The sequence below is a fragment of the Podarcis erhardii genome (genome assembly GCF_964252035.2).
Source record: "Podarcis erhardii genome assembly, chromosome: 9".
Lineage (NCBI taxonomy): Eukaryota > Metazoa > Chordata > Lepidosauria > Squamata > Lacertidae > Podarcis > Podarcis erhardii.
In genome coordinates this window covers 41,725,190-41,752,478 of record NC_138512.1, presented here as the reverse complement: position 1 = coordinate 41,752,478, position 27,289 = coordinate 41,725,190, and the positions used below count along the sequence as shown (strand labels likewise).

Genomic DNA, 27,289 nt, shown 5'->3' with positions numbered 1-27,289 from the left:
GTTATCTAGATGGCTCTACGGTTATCGGTTGGCATTTTAAATCTCTGGCTTTTTATCACCAGTGCATTCATAAAATGAAAGTGATAATGTACGATAGCTTTCTCCTCCAAATGTTTTTTGTCTGCAACTTGCACTGTTTTGCCATTGGCTGATGGAAGTTCTGGCCCAAAGGCTCTGAAAGGAACTGGATTGGGAATGCCTAGTGTCTTTATATACGTGTGAAAGAATGACTCTCCATATTTCTGTGAATATATAATGCAAAGTATATTGTAGCATTATACAGCAGCTGTCTGTTTTTTTAAACATATATGTCATGCATACTGCATATGCATGATAAAATAACTGAATTCATGGGCATAGCCAGGACTTTTGTTAGGGGGAGCAGAACTGACATAATTGGTCAGTCAGTTAAGTATTTCTATTATTTTATTTGATTGGGGGGGAGGGGCAGCTGCCCCCTGCCCCCCCCCATGGCTACGCCCATGCCTGCATTTGGCAAGTGGTTTGTGTGAGCCTGGGCTTCTAAATACAGTTGAGTTTACAGACTAATCCTTAGAAGTAACTAAATAGGTTTGATTTGCTGTATATTCTTTAGAGCAGGCATCCCCAAACTTGGCCCTCCAGATGTTTTGGGTCTACAACTCCCATCATCCCTAGCTAACAGGACCAGAGATGATGGGAATTGTAGTCCCAAAACATCTGGAGGGCCAAGTTTGGGGATGCCTGCTTTAGAGAGTATAAGTTTGGGAGATGTTCACGAGTTGAGTAAATATGCCAAAATGCACAGCTTATCTTTAGCTTATAATAATCAAATGTCATTGTCTCTAGGCACTTGTATGTGTACTAATAAACAATACACCTTGTGATGTTTGCTAATACTGTGGTGGATATATACTGGGGTTGGGCATGTCCACCTGATCTAGTCTGGGGCCCAATTTGGTGCTTTGAGTCAGGTTCAGTCTGACCCAGGATGATCTGGACCTTACCCATTCCAGACCCTGAACCAAACTGGGGACCTTTTGCAGCCCTAGTTGTTTAATTGTGGTTTGAAACCCTAATTACACATCGTCTGTGGTCAGGAAGAAAAGACACAGGCAGAGATTCTTGCCTGTGTCTCTTTCTCCCCTTTCTTGCCACTGACCCCAAGTTTGATTAGGGTTTAAAATCCTAATTAAACATGCAGTCACATGACCACCCCCCACCTGAATCACTTTGGGTAGGCTCGACTCGGACTGGTCCAGGGCTGCTTTAAACCACTCTGGGCAAATCCCAGATAAACCCAAATTATTCAAGTTTGATATCCAGGATTTGCCTGAGGCTGATGCACAGCCTTAATAGTTATCAGCTTTGGAAGGAAATATAGAATGACCTCTCTTTAGAGTTTCTTTCAGTATTATGAAGTTTTATAAATTTGTTAAATGAAGACACATCTGTTGGGTGTGCTTTATATTTTTTGTTTCCTGAATGCTGTTTTCAGTTGTGAAAGTAATCCGAATGTTTTCAGTGATTAACCACACTGTTAGGCTCTCCAATTTCCAAATCACTGTTTTTATTCGTAAGTAAGGTTGTAAGTTGTCCTCAAATAGATGCACATGAATAATCTTTTTTTGGATTTGTACTGGAATATTAAATTGTAATCTCTGCTGTGTTTTGTATGCCGTAGTGGCCTGATTAATAATAACTAGTACAGAAAGATATTCAGTCTTTCGACACTGGCAGACTCTTAGATGCTTCTGGTCATATTGCCTGGGTTGTCTGATGATCAGGCAACAAACTCAAGAATAATGATTTCAGTTCAATTTCTTACTCATTCCAGAATTCCATTGGCAGCAAGGGGTTGTATCCTTTCTTTTCCCTTGCTGTCTATCATGAATATTGTTGTTGGCTCATTTTCAAATGATACAGCATGCGCATTGACTGTAAGCAGTTATTAAGTTTTCTGCGTGAAATTAGAATAGATCCACTTTCTTCTGACTGTAATCAATAGTATCCGCCCTAGATTTGACCCAGAAGACTTGAACAACTATAGGCTGGTTGCAAATGTCTTTGTGTTGTGCAAGGTTCTTGAGCAGTTGGACGGTGACCAAATACAGGCGTGCTTAGAGACTGATTTTCTATATCCATTGCATTTGGGGTTCAGGGCCAATTTTGGCATGGAGACCACAACACTCAGGAGATGGATGAGGAGTATCTTTGCTGACTGTCCAAGATCTCTTGGCAGCTTCTGAAACAGTCAACCATGGTATTTTTCTGGGGGGACTGAGTTGAGAACAGAGGGGCTTGTTTTCCAGTAGTTTCACTTCAGAAGGTAGCAATTAGGGGATGTTGTTCAGCCCCTTGGAGTCTCTATTGTGGTTCTTCAGAGTTTGGATTAGCTCCCATGCTGTTTAACATCTACTTGAAACTGCTGCATGAGGTCATCCAGAATTTTAGATTGGGTTTTAGGATAATTTGCACTGGAACATTTTTAATTCGCATTGGAGAATTTTATTGTGTCTTAGTAAGTGATCTAAATTAGCATGTTTAATTTAATTGTATTTAGTAAGCAAAGCAACAAACTTTGAAACTGTCAGGCTTGCCTAATATTTATTTGCAGTTGGCACCCATTCATTGTTACCAGTGTTCGAAACTCCCATTGTCTTTCTAGGCGCATTTTGTAACAGGGCATTTCATTAGCGCGAGCAATTTCCAAGTTCCGGGCGCAGTACTGCGCCTAAGATTTCAGATTAAAACTGCCACTGCTATGTAAAATAACTTAGCAAGTATTAGAAATCACCCCAGAATTGGCCCTACTAAACATCTTCCAAGACAATAATGCCCATTTACACCACATAGAACTCATAACCCACCTACTTTCAGCAGCCAGAAACATCATAACCAGACACCGACAGAGTAAGCATGGAGTAAGCATGGACCAATGGTACAAAATAGTATGGGAAACTTATGCATGGGAGGCAGTTTTTGATTTTTGGGGAGGCTTTGATTTTTAGAAGCCACATCATGGTGCATTTTAACTGCACCATTAATATAATGTCTACTTAGACCATGTATAGGATTATGCTGTGCAAGTGGGAGGACTTCAGCTGCTCTCAACTAACCTCTTATGAATTATCTTCCTGATTACAGTCAGTGTAAAGTCTAGACACAACAATATAAAACATGAAATGTGAATAGATGGCATCTATGTTAAGATAGAGGGGCTTGCCGATCAGAAGGTCGGTGGTTTGAATCCTCGCGACTGGATGAGCTCCTGTTGCTCAGTCCCTGCTCCTGCCAGCCTAGCAGTTCGAAAGCACATCAAGTGCAAGTAGATAAATAGGTACCGCTCTGGCGGGAAGGTAAATGGCGTTTCTGTGTGCTGCTCTGGTTCTCCAGAAGTGGCTTTGTCATGCTGGCCACATGACCCGGAAGCTGTCTGTGGACAAACACCGGCTCCCTCGGCCAGTAAAGCGAGATGAGTGCTGCAACCCCAGAGTCGTCCACGACTGGACCTAACAATGAGGGGTCCCTTTACCTTTACCTTTATGTTAAGATAATGTCCATGCAAATCGTAATTTGTGTTAGAGACATGGCAAAGAAGGTGCCCACTCAAGAAATATATAGGGAACACCCTTGTGCTAGGTTAGACTGTTTAACTCAGCATTGTCTATTCTGAGTAGCACTGGCTCTCCAGTGTCTCAGTCTTTCACATTACTCGGTACCTGATCACTTTAACTAGAGAGGTCAAGATTTAAACCTAGGGCCATCTGTATGCAAAGCATGCACTGTACCAGTGAATTGGCCTCTTCCTGATGATTATGTGAACCTTAAATGTATTAAACATGAATTCCTGTTCATAGAAATGTTTAATTAAAATATTTCCATTGTGCCTCTCAGTCAAACAATATAAATACAATAAAATAATCTATTTTTTAAAAAACACAAAAAACACATCTAGCTTTATTTCACAGTTTCTTTCCAGCCTCATATCACAGCTGGAGTTGTAATTGCAGTCTGTCCAGTGAGGACAGGACTAACTCAAATTTGCATTTTGACATTTTAATTGGTTTAATCTTGCATCTTTTATTCCAAACTAAATTGAGTTGGCCAGTGAGTCATTTATGTATTAGAAATACTAGGATAAGTGTTTTTCTTGCAGTTCCCTTCTTGGGAATACTCTAATTGTAAGCAAGAGTTTTATTTTAGGTGCAACCTGTATTGTTAGATAGCTCAAATATATTTGTGTTTGCTTTTTTCTTTGCTTAGTAGCATACCTTCAGCAACAGAAAAACTGCTTGGTGCCTTTTGTTTTTATACGTACAAATTGATCTGCCAAACCCTTTTGATAAATCCCCAATTTATCATGCATTAATATTTCAGAACCATTTAACACCCTGCTGTCTCTAGATTCTGACAGTATAATGGGTTGTTTGTGGGCAGAAAGCATCAGCTATGGAGAATTTATTTCTAAAATGTAGTTCATTAAGCTATAGTTGTTTTAAGCTAACACTGTGTGTTTCTTTGTATCTTGGTTTCAGCCCCTAGATAATCTAGTGGTTTAGTGTTTAAGGACAAGAATTAAAACACTTACATCCATTTGCCTTCCCACTGCCCCATGCAGGTCCTTTTATAAAAGTGCCTGTGACGCTTTGACAGTAAACAATCTGCAGTCTGAACAAGCAGTGCTATTCAGCAGGGAGGAATTGAAGTGGCCTTTTCACCTTCTACTATATGCTGCAGGCTGCGGAGATAATTTTTTTAAGTCTAGGCCTGGGCTTGTTGGTGGCAGATATGAAATGGGAAATAAGTTGCTGACCTATTTCTACAGCAAGCTTTCCTTGTATTTTGCACTTTGAGGCCCCAAACTATTAACACAATGGATTCAGACAGTTTAGCTGAACAATACATTAATTTTAATAGGGATGTACTAACGCGAGAGGATGAGGGAGTTCTTCTTTAAATTAGAACAGGCACAGAATGGTGATTAGAAATACAATGTGTAAATTGGCAATTAAGCATGCACTTCCCTAAAAAAAATTGTAAATGTATCAGAGAAGAACAATAAACCATGTTCAAAGCTCCTACAGTAAGTTGAATCCCATCTTAGTCATTCTTGAAGTAGGGCAATTGAAATCAAAGGAAAGTAATGACTGAGTTAAGTCACATTGGTTTTACTAGGTTTTCCCGTTGTCTTCAACCTAAAGTATTCTGCTCGGAGTATAGCCATGTTGCTTGGAGGATTGTTGGTACCTGTATTATTGAATGCAATAGAGGAGATTGTGATTAAGGCTAGGGTGCTGTCCCTAATTAGATACTGCCATTATATTTCAATAATACATGCAAAGTGAGCACTGAATCTACATATATATTAAAAAACACTGTTTTTGAAAAACGTTTTGAAAAATACATTGAATTTTCCATAGCTCACTGTCTTCATCTAGTGTCACATTTACAGCATACTTAAACAGTTTCTAGTTGCAGCTGTATAGCATAGTCCTGAGTATTTCTAGTTGAGCTGCTTGTCATTATTTCTCAACTAAACACACACACACACACACACACACACACACTCCACTGCCAATTATTATTGGGTGTGCTGTACACTCAGGCTTCCTTTCCTTTGTCCATTAAACTGAGCATTTCCTCTTTCAAAACGTTAAAACCATATCCTGTTTCCTTGACATTAATATTGTCCAAGGCCATAGGTAGCATTTAGATCTTGCACAAAAGAGAATTTAACTGTCTTTCCCTAGCTTGATGTTTTACTACAGCTTGCATCTGAGGTTGAGGGCTGCTTTCTTTTCATCAAGGCTTTATTCCTTTTGAAAGAAGAATGTCATCCACTCTTTGCCTTGAAACAGTTCAAGCTTGTTTTCATTTACTTGGAAGCGAGCCAAATTCAGGAGACCATTCTTAACTGCACCTTGGAAGCAATGTAACTATCCTGGAATGGTTCCACACAGAAGCCCTAGATGTAAGCTTTTAGATTTGCAAGAATAGCACAGTTGACCAGGATTGCTTTAGCTTATAAGCAAAATGAGCTGTGTTGCTTTTCTTTAAAAAGTGAAATGAATACAATAGAAATCAGCTTCAGTACTGGGACTTCCAAAACTGATGGAAACATAAAATTAAATGGAAAGCTAATGAAGGTGATCAAAAGCATGGCTGAGAAGCCCTTTTATCCATGGGGATGTGTCTAGTAGCATTTTTACTTGCTGCTTTTTCAGAAACTTTTCAAATAATATATTCCACATGTGCAAATGTAAACATAATGAAATTGCTGCTCATTGGAGGAGTCCACTTATACATAATAGATAGTCAGCAGAAAATCTTTACATTAGAAACCATAATCCTTTTGGATATTTACTTTATCGTATTCATAATCTGAAAAAGATAACATTCATAAAATGCAGTTTTTGGTAGCCATATTCACAGACTATTCAGCTTGGAGACTGCATTCAAAAAAGCAGAGCTTCATAGCTGCAATACACCTCTCTTCAAATTCCAAATAAAAGTACTCATTTTCCTACATTTGCAAATCCCCCTCCTTTGTTCTTCATTGTGATGTTCACCCCTTCTTAGTATTTTCTTTACATTTATTATTATGCTACTGTAAAAGGATCAGCTGCATGCCTAGCACTGCACAAAAGGGCTTTCCCAATCTGTGTTAGATCATAGAATAAGTAGACAAAGAGAAATGGACAAAAAGAGGGCAAAATTGCTTTAGAGCTTAGGGTGTTCGGTTTTCTTTTGTGGTCTCATAGTGTGGGCATGCACCTTTTCCAGCAATTGTACAATGAACACAACAAATGATGGCTTGAATTATATTCGGGAGTTGGATGTTTATGATTTCTCTTAGAGTATGGTTAATTTTAAACTTTTACAAAGAGAGGAACAATTATTATTTTTTCTGTACAGAGGATAGATATTCCTGTTGATCAGGCAGGCTAGGAAAGAGTTAAGTATTTGTCTTGTCAAAACTGCTTAACTATGTTGAGGTGAATTACTTTTTCTCCAGACTTATGTAGACATTTATCCAGACTTATGTAGACATTTTTCATGAGGTTATGCTAAAGCTAACCGGATACTGGGAGGAGAGAACGTTGTGTCATTGAGCTTGATAATAGAATCAAACAAATGCTCAGTGCTACATGTTTCAGCCTACAGATGGTCTTACTGTAAGTTCAGCCAGCTTTTATCTCTGGTTTAGCTGCTATGACAACTGCACTGCTTTCAAATGCCTTGTACAAATGATCTTTGAGAGTGCTGAAAGTCATTGATATTCTGAGTGTTTTTCTACTGCAGGCAGCAACAAACCTTCCCTGTACTCCAGCTCATATTTACTGTTATCATAGAGGGTAATGAATGCACATTTTGTCATCAGACAAGTGGACTGAAAGTGATAAAACTAGGATTGCAGCTTTAATAATAAACTAAGCACAGTTACAAGAGCGTATGCCCCACTGAAAACAGTGTGGCTTACTTCTGAGTAAACATGCACAGAGTCGCACTATAATTCTTCATACGCTCCCCCCCCCCAAAAAAAAATCACCAATAGCTTTTTCTTCCTTTTCTTTTCTGTTTACTTCATCCCCCCCCTTCTGTTTTGAAATTCTGGTATTATTTCATGAGGTGGGGGGGGGGAGAGATAAGGGAAATTAATATTGAACTCATGTGGTCTTCAGGCGTGTCTGTTTTGTTTTTGTTTTCATTTTATTTTAAACATAGCTGTGTAAAGAAGGCCTGCCATTTATTCTGAATCAACATAATTGTCACATAAAAAAGTTATTTTTAAAATACATGACCAGGTTGCAGTTACATCAGTGTTTCCAGAGCCAGTCAGAATAATAGCCACAAAAAATAGTCTCTCCCATTATCCAGGCGTATCATCCCCCTTGGTGGGTAATCTCATAACTATGGTGGCGAGATTGAGAGCAGGCAAAAGGAATCAGTTTCAGCATTTCAGAAAACAGTTCACCATGACCTGAGGCACATCAAAGGCTTCCCAATTTCAGTCTTTTAGTGCCTTGGTTCCCACTCATGGTTGCAGTACTCAGACTCCCAGCTCAGTTATTGTTAAAGGCTTTATTCCGAAATTCACTGCAATGCCCAAATGTAGATCAGACCACAGTTTACACAGTTCAGAAGTTCACAGCAGAGCTCTGAAATACATGGTTAGGAGTAAGCTAAAATGTCTTGACACTTAACACACTCCCTGAGCTCCCCTTTGAAAGACTGTTCAATCAATCAACCAACCAGGCAATCAATCAATCTTTTTTGTGGTCAAAGACCAGACAGCAAAGTCAACAACAACAACATATGCAACATCTGTATGAAGAAGTGGACATAATTTAAAAATTCCCTATAAACTTAAATTACATTAAAAATAACACTCCTTCAGCTAAACTCTGTATTCCAGAAATTAAAAGTGCACAGTTGTCCCGAAATATGGGACTAGGCAAGCCAGCAGGCCCACCTACGAGTTGTTTGGGTCTGCTTACACCAGCATAGCCATTGCAGCATTCTTAGTGATGGACATGTAGTTGACATGGCTTGTCTCACTGTCTGCTCTAGTCTTGGATTCCTCCTTTTCGGGACAGAAGATACTTCACTAACAAGGTGGGTTGCCAGAGTCAAGTCAGGTAGTTCTACTGTGCCAGTCAAGGCACCCCATAACACTGATGTGGGAATCTCTGCCAACAACAAACTGGGCACGTTCCCACCATCTAGACCAGCGTTTCCTAGATCTCTTGGTCCTCTCCAGGATTCAGTTCTGCACATTTGTCCCATTCTTCTCCCACTATGACCAGTTCTGCCGATATATCTCAATGCACTTCATGACAGCTGAGCTCATTTGTACTCTCTAGCACTACTAGGAAATTTATAAAATAGCTGCAATTTTGTTCCCCTTTCAACAGAAGTGAATGAAATTTGTAGGCACAGTAGTTCATTCAGAGTAGATACAGTCAAAATTAAATTGTCTGCCAAGTTACAGACAAATCTTCAGGGAATTTGTTTTTTAAAAAATGAAATGGCTATAATGTTTTGATTTTGAGATGGGATACGGAGGGTGTAATTCCTGCCACCCCTGACTAATTACTTCCTCAGGAAATGCAGTGTCTAACAGAAAAATGGTTGCCTACCCTTGCTATGTGCAAAGCAGAAAGGTAGCACAAAATGTAAACTTCTCTCCTTAGTTTAGCTGGTCCACTCAGTAATATTCTTCTTTGCTTTTTATTTTATTTTTTTTAAAAGGTTACCTGTTTGCAAGACTTTTTTGGTGATGATGATGTTTTCATTGCCTGTGGACCTGAGAAATACCGTTATGCTCAAGATGATTTTGTACTAGATCACAGTGGTAAGTACTGTCTGTACATTTGTTTTGAACCATAAGCTTCCAGTGCTTATGAAAGCATTGAGTGACATTGAGACTGCATATCCCCCCCCCATATATATTGCACTGATAAAGACTGTAAATGAGGTGTATCAGGTGTTAGGGGAGGAGTAGTACCTCTGGTAGAAGACATGCCATGCTCCCTCTGGATTAGTTTGTCCACCTTTGATCCCCACCCTTTACTCAGTTCTCACCTGTGGCTCCTAGAAACTGCATGCGACAGTGGCCACACCCTGGGAAATGGGATTGACTGGCTGGCTAAACCAGGTGAAGGTAGCCAATGGGTCTCAAACCCTTGGTGAGTTAGGGACTTGCACTGCATGCAAAGACAGGCTATGGTGGATTGAGTGGACAAGACCAATAGTGGGTCTAAGGGTCAAGAAGGTGGTTTCTGCAGATGATGTAGAGGGAAGTGAGGGGAAGATGAGGCTCATTAATTTGGGAAGGTAGCCAATCTAGGAGAACACTGATCCTAAACCTTCAATGCCTTGTGGGATATCTTTGGGAGAAGAAAAAGCTAAGGAATAAATGCTACACAAATCGAGAGTAGAATCAAGTCCCTAAGACAGTTTGATTCTGCCTTGTATGCCTTCTTCTGACAACAAATGCAGATAGGCTGGTAGCAAATGTATTGTTCTTTTTTCCTTTGGACCACATCAGCAAGGCTGAGAGTAGGTTCTTGTTGTCTGGGCAGCCCAGACCTCCATACTGGAAGCATAGATGAAAACCAGAGGTGGGTTTAGAGGAGCGTAACTGCTTTCGTTGCACTGGGCACGGAGCCTTGGGGGCACAACAGGGGTCACTGCAACTATGATTTAGAATGGAGCACAAGAAGCAGGAGGGGGCACCTATTTTTTGTGGGAAATTTGAGACCCCAAGTTCTGCCGCTGTGAAAACCTAAACTCTGTAAAGGGGACCTGTGAGGAAAGAACATACATTCCTGCAAATGCGAGGGTCTTGTGTGGTCCATTTTAAAGAAACCATGCCATCTAGAAAAATATACCACTAGCATTATTCCCTGTGCACATCAATGATGGGAAGATGATGGGATGATGCAATAAGACACAAAGGGTTCTTGGAGAGGCAATATGGAGCATTAAGGCATTCTAATCCCCGGGATCCATATGAACCTGAATCATAGAGTTCTGCTGAAGGACCTAAGAAAACAGATTTGCTAGAGACTGTTGTTTATTAAAATAGCTAACTGCACAGTCGTCTAAGCCGGAACAGTTCAACTTTCAGTTTAAAACTTCTAGTGTACATTGTGTTGCCTATTTATCAGCAAACAGATTGCAGTCTCAGTGGGCACAATAATGACGCTTACAGTTGGATCGGAAAGACACTGGTGTGAACAGGTGGAAGAGGACTTGCTCCAGTCAGTTTTGATGAAATATGCAATATGTTAACATTCTTTTATATTCTTTTATTTGTAAAATAAATGATCTACTTTTCCAACAGAGATGAGACATATATATAATTCATATGTACACTCTTCTATTGTAACAGGATAAAAAACCAAATCTAGTTTTAAAGCAACCTGAAAAAATTAATTTTCCTACATTTGACCAGATGTCAACAAGTTTATAAGCTTACAAATTTATAAACTCCTTTTGGTTCATTTGAGAAAAACTGTTTATGAAATGAGTATGTTTGGGTGATAAATCTAGTTGGTAGGTGGTTTTGTTGGAAGTGATTGCAACTCTAAAAATATTTCTTCTGCTATCCATCTGTTTGTTTACAGAATGTCGGGTTATGAAATCCTCTTATTCCCGTTCATGCGGGATATCAAGGTATTCTGGATATAAAAGCCCTGGATCTAAAAGCCCTGGACCTTCACGTCGAAGTAAATCACCAGCTTCAGGTACAGCTGCCTGGGTGGATGGGGGAAATGTGCATTTAGAACCTTGTTTGTTTAATTAATATATTTTCTGCTCATCAATCCCCAGCAGCTCACACACCCAATATGTCTACCAATAAAATAAATAATTTTAAAACAGCAGAACAATAAAATTAGAGCCAATAGTTATTTAAATATCATTTGTTAAACAGCATCTAGAAACCCTTGGCAAATAAAAAGGTTGACACTTGACTGAAAAATAACAAAGTCCATAGCAGAAAAGCACCACCAGGGAAAGAATGGCAAAGTACCACCACTAAAAAGGCCCTGTCTGAGATCACCACCTACATCACTACTGGCAGCAGATAAAACCTGCAGAGGGGCCTCTTGAGGAAGACCTTGGCGCCCATGGAAGTTTGTGTAGTAACAAGTGTTTTTTTGACATGTGCTCTTCCTTAATGGCTGTGCCCCACCATGACCCCCTATTTCTCACCTTAAGGTACCCCTGCCCATACGGGCCAGTCGTGTCCGACTCTAGGGTTGTGCGCCCATCCACTTAAGAGGCCGAGGGCCAGTGCTGTCCGGAGACATTTCCGGGTCACGTGGCCAGCGTGACGAAGCTGCTCTGGCGAGCCAGCACCAGCGCAGCACATGGAAACGCCGTTTAGCTTACCACTATAAAGCGGTACCTATTTATCTACTTGCACTTAGGGGTGCTTTCGAACTGCTAGGTGGGCAGGAGCTGGGACCGAAAGACGGGAGCTCACCCCGCCACGGGGATTCGAACCGCCGACCATGCGATCGGCAAGCCCCAGGTGCTGAGGTTTAACCCACAGCGCCACCCGCGTCCCTCACCTTAATCTCACCCAAAAAGGTGAGGCAAAATTACACGTTCCCCAAGCCTGAGGGAGATGCAAGGGTTGCAGAGGATGAATATGAATAAATTCAGTTGTACACATTTAAGTGTTTTCCCTTCATCCACTCTATTCTTCTTTTTGAGGCCCATGACTTTCTTACTCCTTTTTTCTCTTTGGCATCCTTAGCCAACACAAAATGCATCTTCCTTCTTCCTATCTCTTTGTGTCCCCCCTTTTTTTACAGTGCTTGTTCAGGTTATATTAGGGGGGGGGTTGCCCCAGTTATGTTTTTGATTATGTCTTTCAGTCCTGCTCCAGGGTCAGTATTTTAAAATATCAATGTTTTAGGGAAAGTGGTTCACTGACAACCGGAGAACAACAGATTGTTGATGTGCTGAATCAAAAAGCTACTTAGTACAGTGGCCCAACAGTACCATCCAGAAGTTTGGACTTAAGTGTACATAAGGAAGAAGACAGAATAAGTCTATTGGCTGTTGTTGTCATTAAAGACCTGAACATAGAGCAAAAGACTTGCTGGTTTTCTTACTGCAGAGTCATATGAGATTCTCTCCCAGGCAAAATATTAAAAGTCGTCCCCCCACCCACCCAAGCATATTACCTTGCCCTCTAGGCTTTTTCAGCTTTTGGATGGCATATTTCATTTGTGTGGCGTAACCGTTCATAATGAGAAATTAGACTTTGGAACATAATAGGTTTCTGGAAATGAGAGACACATAATTAACCACCTGAGGTGAAAGTTGACAGGTTAGCTGAGGGCAGTTACCAGGTGACTTTATCACAAACAGGTTATTGAAGTAGCATCCACACACCATAGGCTCAGGCCCAAGGTTTGGGGAGATGCAAAAGGTTTGAGCATTCATGATGCATTTATAAAGTTAGTATTTGATCCGTAGGTGCAACAGACCTAATTGCTTCAGGTGGTTTTATCCCATCTCCAATATGGCACCCCTACCTTTCCCACAACTCGACAGTTTCCAAATAACTCAGTTTATCTGGATCTACAGTTCTATTAGTTCTTAAATTACCTTAAATTGGACTATGCATAGTAGTAAATATAGGTTCACTGTAAGCCTTTCTGGAAAACCACTTCTTTTTCCCTTTTTATGTTATCTTTCTTCCTTTCATGTCTCTGAATAACCTATATCCTGTCTTTTTCCTTTGTGTCAATTGAATGAATACAGTAAAGAGGGGTGGCCATTACTCCAGTGCTTACTCTTCAGCAAAATCCCCAGGTGAGCCATGGCAGTTATGGCTGTGTACCAACACTTGTCTCCTACCTTTTCATTTTTAACCCTTCCATCTGCTTCTGTGTGCCTATTATCTTGCACTGTGTGTTTTTATGATTTGTAAAACTAAGACATGGTGAGTTTATCCTGTCTCTAGGTAGACCTTGGAAAGGAAGAACTTAGGCATCAGACACCTGTGGTTAGTATACAATGGAGCTAAATTTATTAAGATATAATCCGGCCAGTACACAAGTAGTACGGGGTGGGGGGCAGTATATTTAAATGAAATGAGCAATATTAGCTGACAGCAATGGATCCCAAAACTTAAATTCAAGTTTAAGTGTGGTATGGCATGCAAATAAAGCTCAAAGTTGAAACAGAGTACTGTGTCTTTTAAAACACTATGCCCACTTATTTAGAGAAGCATGTGAGTATTAAGACACTAATTAACTTCAGCTAAGGACTTGTGGACTGATCCATGTACAGCAGTTGCTTGGTCCATGGTGGCATCAAAGTTTGATATTACCTGACTTAACAATGGGAATTTATCTAGCTTGCAGTAGAAAAATGTAATTGAAATAAGCTGCCTTGCTTCTGCTCAGAGTGAAAAAGCAAATCATTTTGTCTCTGTGTGTTTTTTTATTGTGTGTGGAGTTTGCTTGCTTGCCTTTATCCCATGTGCTCTTCTGGAAGGTAGGTTGCATATTGTGCTAGTCCACCATTTCCTCCCACTTGAACATAGCTACTGGGAGGTTATGAGGAAGTTTTTCATTTGCTTTCTGTGGGGTGGAGTGTCTCTGTGTGGACCCTAACTAAGGAGTCCCAGAACCAAGCAGCGTCTGTATGATGTCCCAAATTTCTGGGTGATAAGGACAGTGACAGGATTTCAAGGTCCCTCTTGCAGCCCCAAGGGGGAGGAAATTCTCTTTCCATGTTGTAATGTTTTGTTTGTGGGCCAGGTGGGAAGCTGTGCTGCTTGGGACTCTGAGGCTGGCTCAAGTAATGTACACTAATACCTTTAAAGCACATTCAAAGCCCGTTCTTTCCCTCAAATAACTTTGGGCACTGTTGTTATGGGTTGCTGTGAACAGTAACTTTGTGAGGGAGCAAACGACAGTGCCCAGATTTTTTGTGGAAAATAATGGGCTTTGAACATGCTCAAAAGACATAGTGTGACTTTAGTTTCAGGCTAAAGGGACAATGCTACCTTGGAAGGATTAGTGTTAGGGAGTGTAATAATACAAAAGTGGGATAAGGTGTATGCATGAACATATGAAGGTCAGAAACATGTGTTTTCTATAGGTAACTATTTTTAAAACAGAGATTCTGGGGATGAAGTGAAAACAGCAATAGAATAAGATTGTCCTATTCCCATAAATGTTAACTTCTTCTAGAACAGGCATGTCCAACTCCCAAGAGAATGCAATCTACTCCCAGTACAAAAAAGCTGGCAGTGATCTACCAATTGTCATTGCCAATGTTAAGCTTTTTTTTGGGGGGGGGGGAGCCAAAGTTGTGGAGCTTTTTTGCTAGAAAAATATGTGCTTACAATTTGGTGCAGCGACGAAGCAAACAGCTAACACCAGGGACGGGTGGCAGGGTCACTACTAGCCCGTGATCGACCACTAATGTGAGGTGATTGACCTGTCCTTGTCGATTGTGATCGACTTGTTGGACATGCCTTTCTAGAACATCTTGGAAGCTGGTTCTTACATCTTAGTGGAAAGATGCTAACTTCTACTTATTTATTTACTGTACCTATACATAATGCCACAGAATAACGGTTCCCTGTGCAGTCGCATCAGCAGGTTGGCTCCTAAATATTAAAGAATTAAAAGTAAATTCCTTTATAAAAGCAGCTAGTTTGGAAGACTTGGTTTTCAGACAGGTTCATCACTGCAGGCATTCACACAGCAAAAACAATGGTGCCTGTTAAATGAATGTTCTGTTACCCATTATAGATATTCTTTACACAGCTGAAAAAGTGTAGGTGGTAACTAGCATTTCCATGGAAACCGAATGTCTAGCTGGCAGGCTAATTTTTTTTCTTAAAGGAGCAGCAGTCCTTAACTGAGCTGCAGTTGAAATCAATCTTGCTCTTTGGAACATTTCCTCTTACTACTTCTTCCTTGGGAGACATGGAATATATTGTTCATCAGAGAGCCTTGCAAATAAGCTAATAGATGGTGCATATTAAGAGTCTTAAGTTGTGTGAAATGGTGGAACCCACTTCAGACTGAACTGAAGGGGAAGCAACATATTTTCACATATATAGAAACCCCTCAAAATTAAAATATGAAATGTATTTGTATATTTAAAAGCATACTAATGGGAAGCTGGTTCTTGTCAAAGACATATTTCAACATGGAAGGAGATGCAAATAATTTTTTCAAGTATTTTATTTTTAAGAGAAATGATCACATAGAAAATAAACATGGGCTTGTTTGGGGGTTTTTTTGCTTTTATAATTGTTTCTTGGTAATTTGGATACAGTGTACTCTGTAATATATTAAACTGCTCTGTGGCCATGATTATTTTTCAAGTACCCATTGGCTGATGTGACCTGATAACCTTGAAATGTTCACCATCACCTACATTTTTAATTTGTGGAAGAATGTACCCAGCACCATAGAATGTTGATATAATTCCATTGTTGAGTCAAATGAAAAGTCATTTGGGCTGTGGTTGAAACATCACAATAGGCTGTAGGGACAGGGCAAGCTATGTAGACAAGATCGAGAGTCTGAATGCTATAAAGCTTTGATAGAAGAGGTTCTGAGATGTAGAAAAGCTAAAGGATAGTGTGGCTAGATGAAGGGGAAAGAGTAGGCAATGTGCCAGAAAAAAATGTGTCTTTGAGTAGGTAGAGAGAGAAGGGGAAACCAATGATAGAACACAGCTGTGGAAAGAAATCTTAGATCTTAAGAAGGAAGGTTCAGCTGTGTGCTTGTTGCTCTTAGCAAGCCCTTGGTCACTGCATCGTGCTGCTTTTAAGCTAATGCCTACCTTTATGTATATTTTATTGCTAGCTGCTCTGTTTAACAAAGATTAACAGGATATTATCTAAAAGGAACATATCATATCTTAACAGGAATTTCAGCTTTTGTTTTATTGGCGATAACAACTTCTTTTCCTTCTTTTGCCCTTGTTATTCCCAATAGTAAACGGAGCTCCAAGTAGCCAGCTTTCAACTCCCAAATCAACAAAATCTTCTAGTTCCTCACCAACAAGCCCAGGCAGCTTTCGGGGACTCAAGGTATGTTTTAGAAAGTTTGCCCTATTTCAGCTTAAATACTAATTCTGCTTTGGAATATTGCCTATGTGGCTACAAGAAAACACCAGCTACATGCTATATTAATCAATGATTTTTTAAAAAAAATATTCCATTGCAATGTACAATGCATGAAAGCAGTTGTAGAGTAGTTAAAATGTAGGCTGAACCCAATATTGCAATGCGTAAAATAATCTATTATTCTGGTTTAAACTCTATCCACTGGCTTAGAAAGCTGCCCTAAATGGGGCAAAGAGCAACAGGGAGCAGCAAAGGATCCATCAGCCAGGGTGGAAAGTGTGTGGGGGACTCCCCCCATCAGCCCCAGGCTACCATTGCTAAGAAGCATGTCCCTCAAGGATCCATGGGATGTAGTATCTGGCAAATCCCAACCCTCTGGCACCCTGAAACTCCCCATTTCAGGGCTTGCTGCTGCCTACTACCACTAGCAGAATTGAAAATGGAAGCATACTGCCCATGGAGGTGAAGCTGAGCCATCTGCCATGGCAGAGAAATATGTCCCATAACAGAGCTCCTTTCCATTACCATGCCGTCAGGGGCCAGGGGTTAGGGCTGCACTCATAGTTGTGTTTAGTAAAATTTGTCAGTAAGCTCCATCTCATCCTTCACTGTCGATTTTGTTTATTTCTACACAACGTTTTTGTCAAGTGTGTACTTGACAGCTTGCAGCATTTAAAAACAAGAACAGTGTAGCACCATAATTGACTAAACCTTAATAAAAAAGGCCATGCAGCAAACCAAACACAGTAAAAACAAAAACCATAGAAAGAGGAATGCCGTTTTGCATGCTAAAGTTGTTTATATTTAGTGAATGTCTTAAAAGACGGTTGGTTATTAAGAGAATTAGGGTAGTTAAAATCCTTTATTTTATCTCTCCAGTATGCAGCTGTTTGGGTGTACACTTCAGCTGTGCTTTGTTCACTTGGGTTCTGAGTAATCTTAACTGATATATCTGAATTAGAACATGGCTTGTGACAATGCTTGTGTCTGCATCTGGAATGCATTCCCAACACCCATGCTTCTGGGAAAATGTCCAACAGGAATATATGCCGTTCAAATAATTTAACCCCTAAAATACAAGAATTACAAGTATACATACCACTGAACAGTCGGATACTCTTGATAAAATTTTATTATGTATCTGCTTGAATTTTGTTCTGTTCACATGCTGTCCATGAGGAGGAGTAAAATTAAACTTTTGTTTGTTTTTAAGTGACTTATTTACTTTATCCTTTTCCTTAAGAGATCCCTATAACAACTGAGCTGTGCTTAGGATGAAATAATGTGTAGGCTGGTCTCCTTGAAATACTTGGTTTCTGTGCACTGCCTGGATCATTCTGCCATGTCTCTTCATTTAGTGATGCTGAAGCTCAAGCATGGCAGAAGATGCATGTCTCCATCTTTAATTTCTGTCTTTCCCTCTGTTGTAACTTAGTACTCATCTTAGCAAAATTGGTAAGGAACAATCAGTTGAAAACCTTGCCTTGTCATCTCTATTTGGATTTATATCCTAATACTTCATTTGAATTGCAATAAAGCTGTGGGTTTTTTTAAAAAAATTGTGTGAGCTGTAGATTATTAAACTTGTTGATTTTGTGTGTACCTCCTTTTGCCTGTTACATGGCTTGGATTGCTAGAAGACCCTCAATTCAGGTTATGCTACTTAAAAGGACTGGCTATCTACATCACGTTCATGTAGTTTATTTATTCATTTAAGTAATAGATTTGTAGTTTCATAACACTACTGCTTACCAGAAAAACACCACATCTCCGCAACAAATGTCCCTACTCCCCACCCCACTGCCTTAACTGGAAAGCCTAGTTACAAGGATAGGAAATCAAGGGCTATAATTTGTGCAGCTTCGTTTTTGCTACTCAGCACAAATACTGAATTGCTGATTCATTGAAAAACTTGGCAGCCGCACCAATATAATTGCATTCAGAAGAATACAGGACAATGTTCTTTTGACTGGTCTGAAAGTGAAAGAAAGACAATTAGAAATTGTATTACTCTTGTTAGTTTTAAATAGATCTTGATTTACGTATGTCGGCAGCAACAACAAAAAATGCATCCAACAATTCTCTAATATGTTAATTCTCTAGTGCTAACCTCCTTTGAAAAATTTCATTAAGCCCAATAGACTCTTTGAGATGAAAGAGAATTTATATCATATTAGAGTGCTTGGCCTTCCTTACGGTTGGCCAAAGAGGCTAATTGAGAGCTGCTTTGGGTACCCTTGCTGTCAGCTCCAGTAACCATGGAGTTGTGAAAGGAAGAAGCAGCACAAATATGTTAGGCTGTGCTGAGAATGCAGACTGTGGAGTTCTTGACCAAGCTAGGGGCAGGAGCAAAAGAGCAATTGACTTAAGCCAGCTGATTGGCTGAGCCCTGCTCTTCCTCACCAGCTTCTTGAGAGGAGAAACTGTGTACAACCCTGTTCCTGCTGGCCAGCATTCTGGACCATCTCCTTGCAACTCTATCTTGAGTTGACTTGTAGCTGGGGCTGTCCTCCATCTATGCAGGTATCTCTAGGTGCTTGTCATTAATTCAACCTGCAAGTCATGACCAACACCAATCAGCCAAACTGCAGCATAAAACAGACTGCATGGAGTTGGCAAAAAAGAGGGGGCCACAAGGCCAATCAGAGAACACTGCCAAAATAATTCTACTCAGCCCTTCAAATCATAAGGCATGTAGGGTGCCATGCTGAAAATGACTGCTCATGAGGAGGGGGCAGCAGTGCCTTTTTAGTGGCACCGCTTCCTTGCTGCATTGTGTCCCAAATGCCGTGATGCTGCCATATTCCCACCACCATGTGATCTTTATTTTAGAATCACATGGGACTGCAAATATACAGTGGTGCCCCACAAGACGAACGCCTCGCAAGACTGAAAACCCGCTAGACGAAAGGGTTTTCCATTTTGGAGGCGCTTCGCAAAACGAATTTCCCTATGGGCTTCCTTCGCAAGACGAAAGCCCATAGGGAAATCTCCGGGACAGCGGGGAAGCGCAGTGCGTCTTCCCCACTATCCTCGGACCTCCTCCGAAGGCTGGCGGTGGGGCGGAGAGACCTCCTCCCGCCGCCAGCCTTCGGAAGGCTGCTCCGAAGGCTGGCGGCGGGAGGAGGTCTCTCCACCCCACCGGCAGCCTTCGGAAGGCTGCTCCGAAGGCTGGCGGCGGGAGGAGATCTCTCCGCCCCACCGGCAGCCTTCGGAAGGCTGCTCCAAAGGCTGGCGGTGGGGCGGAGAGCCCTCCTCCCGCCGCCAGCCTTGGGATGGCTGTCCTGAAGACTTGCGGTGGGAGGAGGGTTTTCCTTCCTACCGCCAACTTTCAGAATGCTGTTCTGAATGTTGGCGTGGGGAGGAAAAACCCTCCTCCCACCGCAAGCCCCGGGAACAGAGGAGAAGCGCTGCGCGCCTTCCCCTCTGTTCCCGTACCTGTCCTGAAGGCTTGCGGTGGGGAGAAAAGCCCTTCTCCACACCGCCAGCCTGGCAAGCGGTCTCCATAGGAACGCATTAATTGATTTTCAATGCATTCCTATGGGAAACCGTGCTTTGCAAGATGAAAAACTCGCAAGAAGAAAAAACTTGCGGAACGAATTAATTTCGTCTTGCGAGGCACCACTGTACTCCCTGCTTGATATGGCGGAGCATCTTTCATATAGTGCCAAACCATAGCTTAGCGCTAAATGCAAATGTTGTCAATTAGGCTGAATAATGTAGTCGATTCTAGTGACTTGGAAAGGAGATAACAACATTTTTTTTTTAATAAATATTTATTTTGGTTTTGTGTAGAAAAGCAAATATTACAATCAAAAAAAAAGGGAAACAACAACAAAAGAGAAATACAGTAAAAAAACAGCAACACAACAAACACAGTATATAACAGAAAAAGTAAAAAAAAAAAGTTAAAGAAAAATTAGTTTTTTGATTCTTGTCTTTATAACCCTCTTTCCTGACTTCCTCACATCTCCCTTTCCTGCGTTCCCCTTTACTCAATCAGATTTGGCAGCTCCTTACCCTCTTTCAAATCTTAATCAATATTATACATTCCAACCTATTATGTCTTCTATTTCCCCTTACTCTTTAGATACAATCTTGCAAATTCTTTATAACTTAATCCCTTATATCCTTTGTTTAGTTTCGACATAATTTTACTCTGGTCTTACCCCTTTTTTTCCTTAAAACATTTTTACATATTTCTTTTTACTATGTCACTGATGCCATATTATCTTTATATCCCACATCATTTTAACATTCAAACATTTTGCAATGTTTTTGGAGATATTCTTTAAACTTCTTCCAGTCCTCTTCCACCGACTCTTCTCCCAGGTCTCGAATTCTGCCAGTCATTTCTGCCAATTCCATATAGTCTATCACTTGCATCTGCCATTCTTCCAGAGTGGGCAAATCTTGTGTCTTCCAATGCTTTGCGATGAGTATTCTTGCTGCGGTTGTTGCATACATAAAAAGTGTTCTATCTTTCTTTGGCACCATTTGGCCGACAATGCCCAGAAGGAAGGCCTCTGGTTTCTTAGGAAAGGTATATTTAAATACTTTTTTTAGTTCATTATAAATCATTTCCCAGAAAGCCTTAACCTTTGGGCATGTCCACCAAAGGTGAAAGAATGTTCCTTCAGTTTCCTTACATTTCCAACACTTATTGTCAGGCAGGTGATAAATTTTTGCAAGCTTGACTGGGGTCGTGTACCACCTATAGATCATTTTCATAATATTTTCTCTTAAGGCATTACATGCTGTAAATTTCATGTCGGTGGTCCACAACTTTTCCCAGTCTGCAAACATAATGTTATGACCAATGTCCTGTGCCCATTTGATCATAGCTGATTTAACTGTTTCATCCTGAGTATTCCATTTCAACAGCAAGTTGTACATTCTCGAGAGTATCTTAGTTTTAGGTTCTAACAATTCTGTTTCTAATTTCGATTTTTCCACCTGGAAGCCTATTTTTTTGTCCACGTTAAAGGCCTCCCTGATTTGATGATAGTGTAACCAATCTCGCACTTTATCTTTTAATTTCTCAAAACTCTGCAGTTTCAATGTGTCTCGGTCTTGTTCTAGTATCTCCCAATATTTCGGCCATTTGGCCTCCATATTGAGTTTTTTCAAAGCCTTAGCCTCCATAGGTGATAACCACCTTGGGGTCTTGTTTTCCAGTAAATCTTTATATCTTATCCAGACATTAAACACAGCTTTCCTGACAATATGGTTTTTGAATGCTCGATTAGCTTTTACCTTGTCATACCACAAATATGCATGCCGGAAAGGAGATAACAACATAATACATTATCTAAAGATTACCATTGTTATTCTGTGTCCTGTGACAATTGACTGAAATTGAAAAGTCTAAAATAGTTTAAGTTTTAATCCTAACCCCACATACCTGGTCATAAACCTCATTGAATTCAGTAGAATTTAGTGCTATGTAGACATGGTTTAGACTGTGCTGTTAGTTGTTTGTTATCTGAAAGATTATTTTCATCCACCCTAGTTTTAAATTTCATAGCCATGATACTAATTTTTATGAAGTGTTCCTTGCTTTTAAGGAAACAAAATCTGTGCTTTTAAACAAAACAACTGAACTGAGCAGAAAATAATAAGTCAATGCAATAAATAGTAATCTATTTTGTCTGTCTTGTTTCTGGTTCTATTACAAAAATATCTTCTGAAAGAACTATGCTGTATTATTTTGGTGCAGGAGCCATCCAGGGAATCATCATCAACAAAAAATGTACAGATGTTGTTGCAGCCATCTTGCATATTTGTCTGGCAGACAGTGTTATTTTTGTCTTTCTTAAACTTAACTCGCTGTCAGTGAGCTGGTTTGTGTTGCCTTTTGCTGTCTTGATAATGTAGCTTCTGTTGACTGCTTTGGGCACATATTGGTGTCCTGGGAAATCTTACAATAAAACCTGATCTGCCAGTTGAATTATTGTCATTATTGCTGGCGAAATGATATAAAATATTTTGCTGCATAACCAGGCACTGAAAATGCTGACCTTGCATTCCCTTGTGCTGTCCAATATCATTTTGACAGATCTTGAGCTCAGGCTAGAGAAGTATTTTAAGCACCCTGTGACAAGTGATGAAAGTTTGTGTGATAATCTTTTAAATGAGAGTACAGTGAAGACTGAAAAGGGCAAAGACATTATCTGAAAGTGAAACAAGAAAACCAGGAGGGAGACAAAGAAATTGGAGAGAATTTAAAGAGGGGAAACTTGCTTTCGGAAGTGCTAGCTAAAAGAATTTCAGAACACATACTCTTCAAAGAGTAATCTTGAGACTTCCAAATTCTGCAAAAGCAGAATATCATTTACCTGTCTGGCCTTCCTTGTGGTGCCAGATAGGTAGAAATGTTTGTGTAAGCTGCTTCAGCTATGCTACCTAATTTGAAACTTTCAGATTGTTCCTGAAAAATTGACCTGTGTTGCAAAACACATGGAGCTGTAATAAAGCCTTAGTTGGCGCTTTGGGGAACTATTAATTGAGAGTGAAAATTATGCTTGAAATTTATGTATTTATTAATTAAATTTGTATTCCTCCGTTCACCCATATATCACAGGGTGGTTCAAAACACAAAAATACAAAATGAAAATACAAAATGCATAATAAAACAAAAGCAGAAGCAAAACAAATCAATAACCCCCTTCCCACAGTCACATGTTAAAGGCCAAAAGCCTTATTGAAGAGAAACCTTTTCGCCTGGTGCCTAGAGATATGTAATGAGGGTACCAGGCAAGCCTCCTTGGGGAGAGGATGCCACAAATGGGGAGCCACTGCAGAAAAGACCCATTCACTTGTTGCCATCTTCTGGAACTCTCCTGGGGGAGACACCTGAAGAAGGGTCTGGCTCGGTTTATATGGGGACAGGCGGTCCTTGTGGTATCATGGTTGAGGGTTGTTTAAGGCTTTATAGGTCAAAATCAGCACTTTGAACTGAATTAGCAGCCCGTGCAGTTAAGCCAGAATCGGTGTAATATGTTCATGTCGTCTGAGCTTGGGCTCGTGGTTTGTTTCCCCAAAACAAAGCAACCTTTGTTCTTGATTCACAGTATTTTGTCTGCCTATGGTTGCAAACTGGGTCAGTGACTGAGATCCATGAATATGTTCCCTGAACTGCTGCTGCATCGTGAGTGCTTGGAGTGTAAGGCCTCTCCCTCTCCCTCCTTAGGCTAACTCCATCTGGCCTAGGGGGCGGGGCCCAGGCTCACCTTCGCCACGGCTTTAAGAGGCCTCACTGAGGCCAGGGACATTGCTGCTGCTGCATCGTGAGTGCTTGGAGTGTAAGGCCTCTCCCTCCTCAGGCCAACTCCATCTGGCCTAGGGGGCGAGGCCCAGGCTCACCTTCGCCACGGCTTTAAGAGGCCTCACTGAGGCCAGGGACATTGCTGCTGCTGCATCGTGAGTGCTTGGAGTGTAAGGCCTCTCCCTCCTCAGGCCAACTCCATCTGGCCTAGGGGGCGAGGCCCAGGCTCACCTTCGCCACGGCTTTAAGAGGCCTCACTGAGGCCAGGGACATTGCTGCTGCTGCATCGTGAGTGCTTGGAGTGTAAGGCCTCTCCCTCTCCCTCCTTAGGCTAACTCCATCTGGCCTAGGGGGCGGGGCCCAGGCTCACCTTCGCCACGGCTTTAAGAGGCCTCACTGAGGCCAGGGACATTGCTGCTGCTGCATCGTGAGTGCTTGGAGTGTAAGGCCTCTCCCTCTCCCTCCTTAGGCTAACTACATCTGGCCTAGGGGGCGGGGCCCAGGCTCACCTTCGCCACGGCTTTAAGAGGCCTCACTGAGGCCAGGGACATTGCTGCTGCTGCATCGTGAGTGCTTGGAGTGTAAGGCCTCTCCCTCCTCAGGCCAACTCCATCTGGCCTAGGGGGCGAGGCCCAGGCTCACCTTCGCCACGGCTTTAAGAGGCCTCACTGAGGCCAGGGACATTGCTGCTGCTGCATCGTGAGTGCTTGGAGTGTAAGGCCTCTCCCTCCTCAGGCTAACTCCACCTGGCCTAGGGGGCGGGGCCCAGGCTCACCTTCGCCACGGCTTTAAGAGGCCTCATTGAGGCCAGGGACATTGCTGCTGCTGCATCGTGAGTGCTTGGAGTGTAAGGCCTCTCCCTCCTCAGGCCAACTCCATCTGGCCTAGGGGGCGAGGCCCAGGCTCACCTTCGCCACGGCTTTAAGAGGCCTCACTGAGGCCAGGGACATTGCTGCTGCTGCATCGTGAGTGCTTGGAGTGTAAGGCCTCTCCCTCTCCCTCCTTAGGCTAACTCCATCTGGCCTAGGGGGCGGGGCCCAGGCTCACCTTCGCCACGGCTTTAAGAGGCCTCACTGAGGCCAGGGACATTGCTGCTGCTGCATCGTGAGTGCTTGGAGTGTAAGGCCTCTCCCTCCTCAGGCCAACTCCATCTGGCCTAGGGGGCGAGGCCCAGGCTCACCTTCGCCACGGCTTTAAGAGGCCTCACTGAGGCCAGGGACATTGCTGCTGCTGCATCGTGAGTGCTTGGAGTGTAAGGCCTCTCCCTCTCCCTCCTTAGGCTAACTCCATCTGGCCTAGGGGGCGGGGCCCAGGCTCACCTTCGCCACGGCTTTAAGAGGCCTCACTGAGGCCAGGGACATTGCTGCTGCTGCATCGTGAGTGCTTGGAGTGTAAGGCCTCTCCCTCCTCAGGCCAACTCCATCTGGCCTAGGGGGCGAGGCCCAGGCTCACCTTCGCCACGGCTTTAAGAGGCCTCACTGAGGCCAGGGACATTGCTGCTGCTGCATCGTGAGTGCTTGGAGTGTAAGGCCTCTCCCTCCTCAGGCTAACTCCACCTGGCCTAGGGGGCGAGGCCCAGGCTCACCTTCGCCACGGCTTTAAGAGGCCTCACTGAGGCCAGGGACATTGCTGCTGCTGCATCGTGAGTGCTTGGAGTGTAAGGCCTCTCCCTCTCCCTCCTTAGGCTAACTCCATCTGGCCTAGGGGGCGGGGCCCAGGCTCACCTTCGCCACGGCTTTAAGAGGCCTCACTGAGGCCAGGGACATTGCTGCTGCTGCATCGTGAGTGCTTGGAGTGTAAGGCCTCTCCCTCCTCAGGCCAACTCCATCTGGCCTAGGGGGCGAGGCCCAGGCTCACCTTCGCCACGGCTTTAAGAGGCCTCACTGAGGCCAGGGACATTGCTGCTGCTGCATCGTGAGTGCTTGGAGTGTAAGGCCTCTCCCTCTCCCTCCTTAGGCTAACTCCATCTGGCCTAGGGGGCGGGGCCCAGGCTCACCTTCGCCACGGCTTTAAGAGGCCTCACTGAGGCCAGGGACATTGCTGCTGCTGCATCGTGAGTGCTTGGAGTGTAAGGCCTCTCCCTCCTCAGGCCAACTCCATCTGGCCTAGGGGGCGAGGCCCAGGCTCACCTTCGCCACGGCTTTAAGAGGCCTCACTGAGGCCAGGGACATTGCTGCTGCTGCATCGTGAGTGCTTGGAGTGTAAGGCCTCTCCCTCTCCCTCCTTAGGCTAACTCCATCTGGCCTAGGGGGCGGGGCCCAGGCTCACCTTCGCCACGGCTTTAAGAGGCCTCACTGAGGCCAGGGACATTGCTGCTGCTGCATCGTGAGTGCTTGGAGTGTAAGGCCTCTCCCTCCTCAGGCCAACTCCATCTGGCCTAGGGGGCGAGGCCCAGGCTCACCTTCGCCACGGCTTTAAGAGGCCTCACTGAGGCCAGGGACATTGCTGCTGCTGCATCGTGAGTGCTTGGAGTGTAAGGCCTCTCCCTCTCCCTCCTTAGGCTAACTCCATCTGGCCTAGGGGGCGGGGCCCAGGCTCACCTTCGCCACGGCTTTAAGAGGCCTCACTGAGGCCAGGGACATTGCTGCTGCTGCATCGTGAGTGCTTGGAGTGTAAGGCCTCTCCCTCCTCAGGCCAACTCCATCTGGCCTAGGGGGCGAGGCCCAGGCTCACCTTCGCCACGGCTTTAAGAGGCCTCACTGAGGCCAGGGACATTGCTGCTGCTGCATCGTGAGTGCTTGGAGTGTAAGGCCTCTCCCTCCTCAGGCTAATTCCATCTGGCCTAGGGGGTGGGGCCCAGGCTCACCTTCCTGATAAGGACGGTGCTGCTGCAGCAAATGCTAAAGATGTTTTATATATTTTAATGTGTTTTAAACGTGTTTTTATTGCTTATTTTGTTGTACCACCATGAATGGTGGGTTTTATCTATGTATTCTTGTTTCGTTCTATCTTGTTCTGTTTTGGGGTGGGATATTGAGTGGGGTGGGGATCGGTTTTTGTTTGGGCACAATTGTTTTTTGGTTGTTTTGTTTTTCTATTTTGTAAATGGAGGTTACTATGAGGCTTGGGATTGCTACCGTGGAGGGGCGAGGGAGGTATGGCGGTGGGGGCAGATGTTATAAGCGAAGGGGATCGAGATACGGATATGCTCGTACCCCTTCCAATCTGCGCCCCATCCCAAGAGACGAGGGTAGGGTGAGCAAGGATTACTCACCTCCTTCACTGGTGTTGTGCAATGCCAGGTCTATAGGCAACAAAACCGCCACCCTGCGAGATTTCTTTACCTCGCAGGGGGTCGACCTGGCTTGTGTGACGGAGACCTGGGTGCGCGAAGGGGTAACAGTTACCTTACGAGAGATGGCGCCCCCGGGTTTCTCTGTCCTCCACCAGTCACGGACTGTGGGCCGGGGGGGAGG

General features: G+C 42.9%; 1 protein-coding gene across 6 annotated transcripts in view; it reads left to right on the top strand.

Annotated features, from left to right (window-relative positions):
- The window catches only part of DCLK2 (doublecortin like kinase 2), an 84,819-nt gene that overhangs the window by 23,956 nt on the left and 33,574 nt on the right, over positions 1-27,289 (top strand). For 5 of the 6 annotated variants that reach the window (XR_014159880.1, XR_014159881.1, XM_081875303.1 and 2 more), the window contains exons 3-6: positions 9,235-9,337; positions 11,115-11,234; positions 13,270-13,320; positions 16,476-16,570. Coding sequence is in view for 4 of the 6 variants with exons in the window: in XM_081875303.1 (XP_081731429.1) it covers positions 9,235-9,337; positions 11,115-11,234; positions 13,270-13,320; positions 16,476-16,570 (369 nt within the window). In the remaining 2 variants the exon portion in view is untranslated. The remainder of the gene's footprint in view (positions 1-9,234; positions 9,338-11,114; positions 11,235-13,269; positions 13,321-16,475; positions 16,571-27,289) is intronic. The other variant, XM_081875304.1, reaches the window with a different exon arrangement.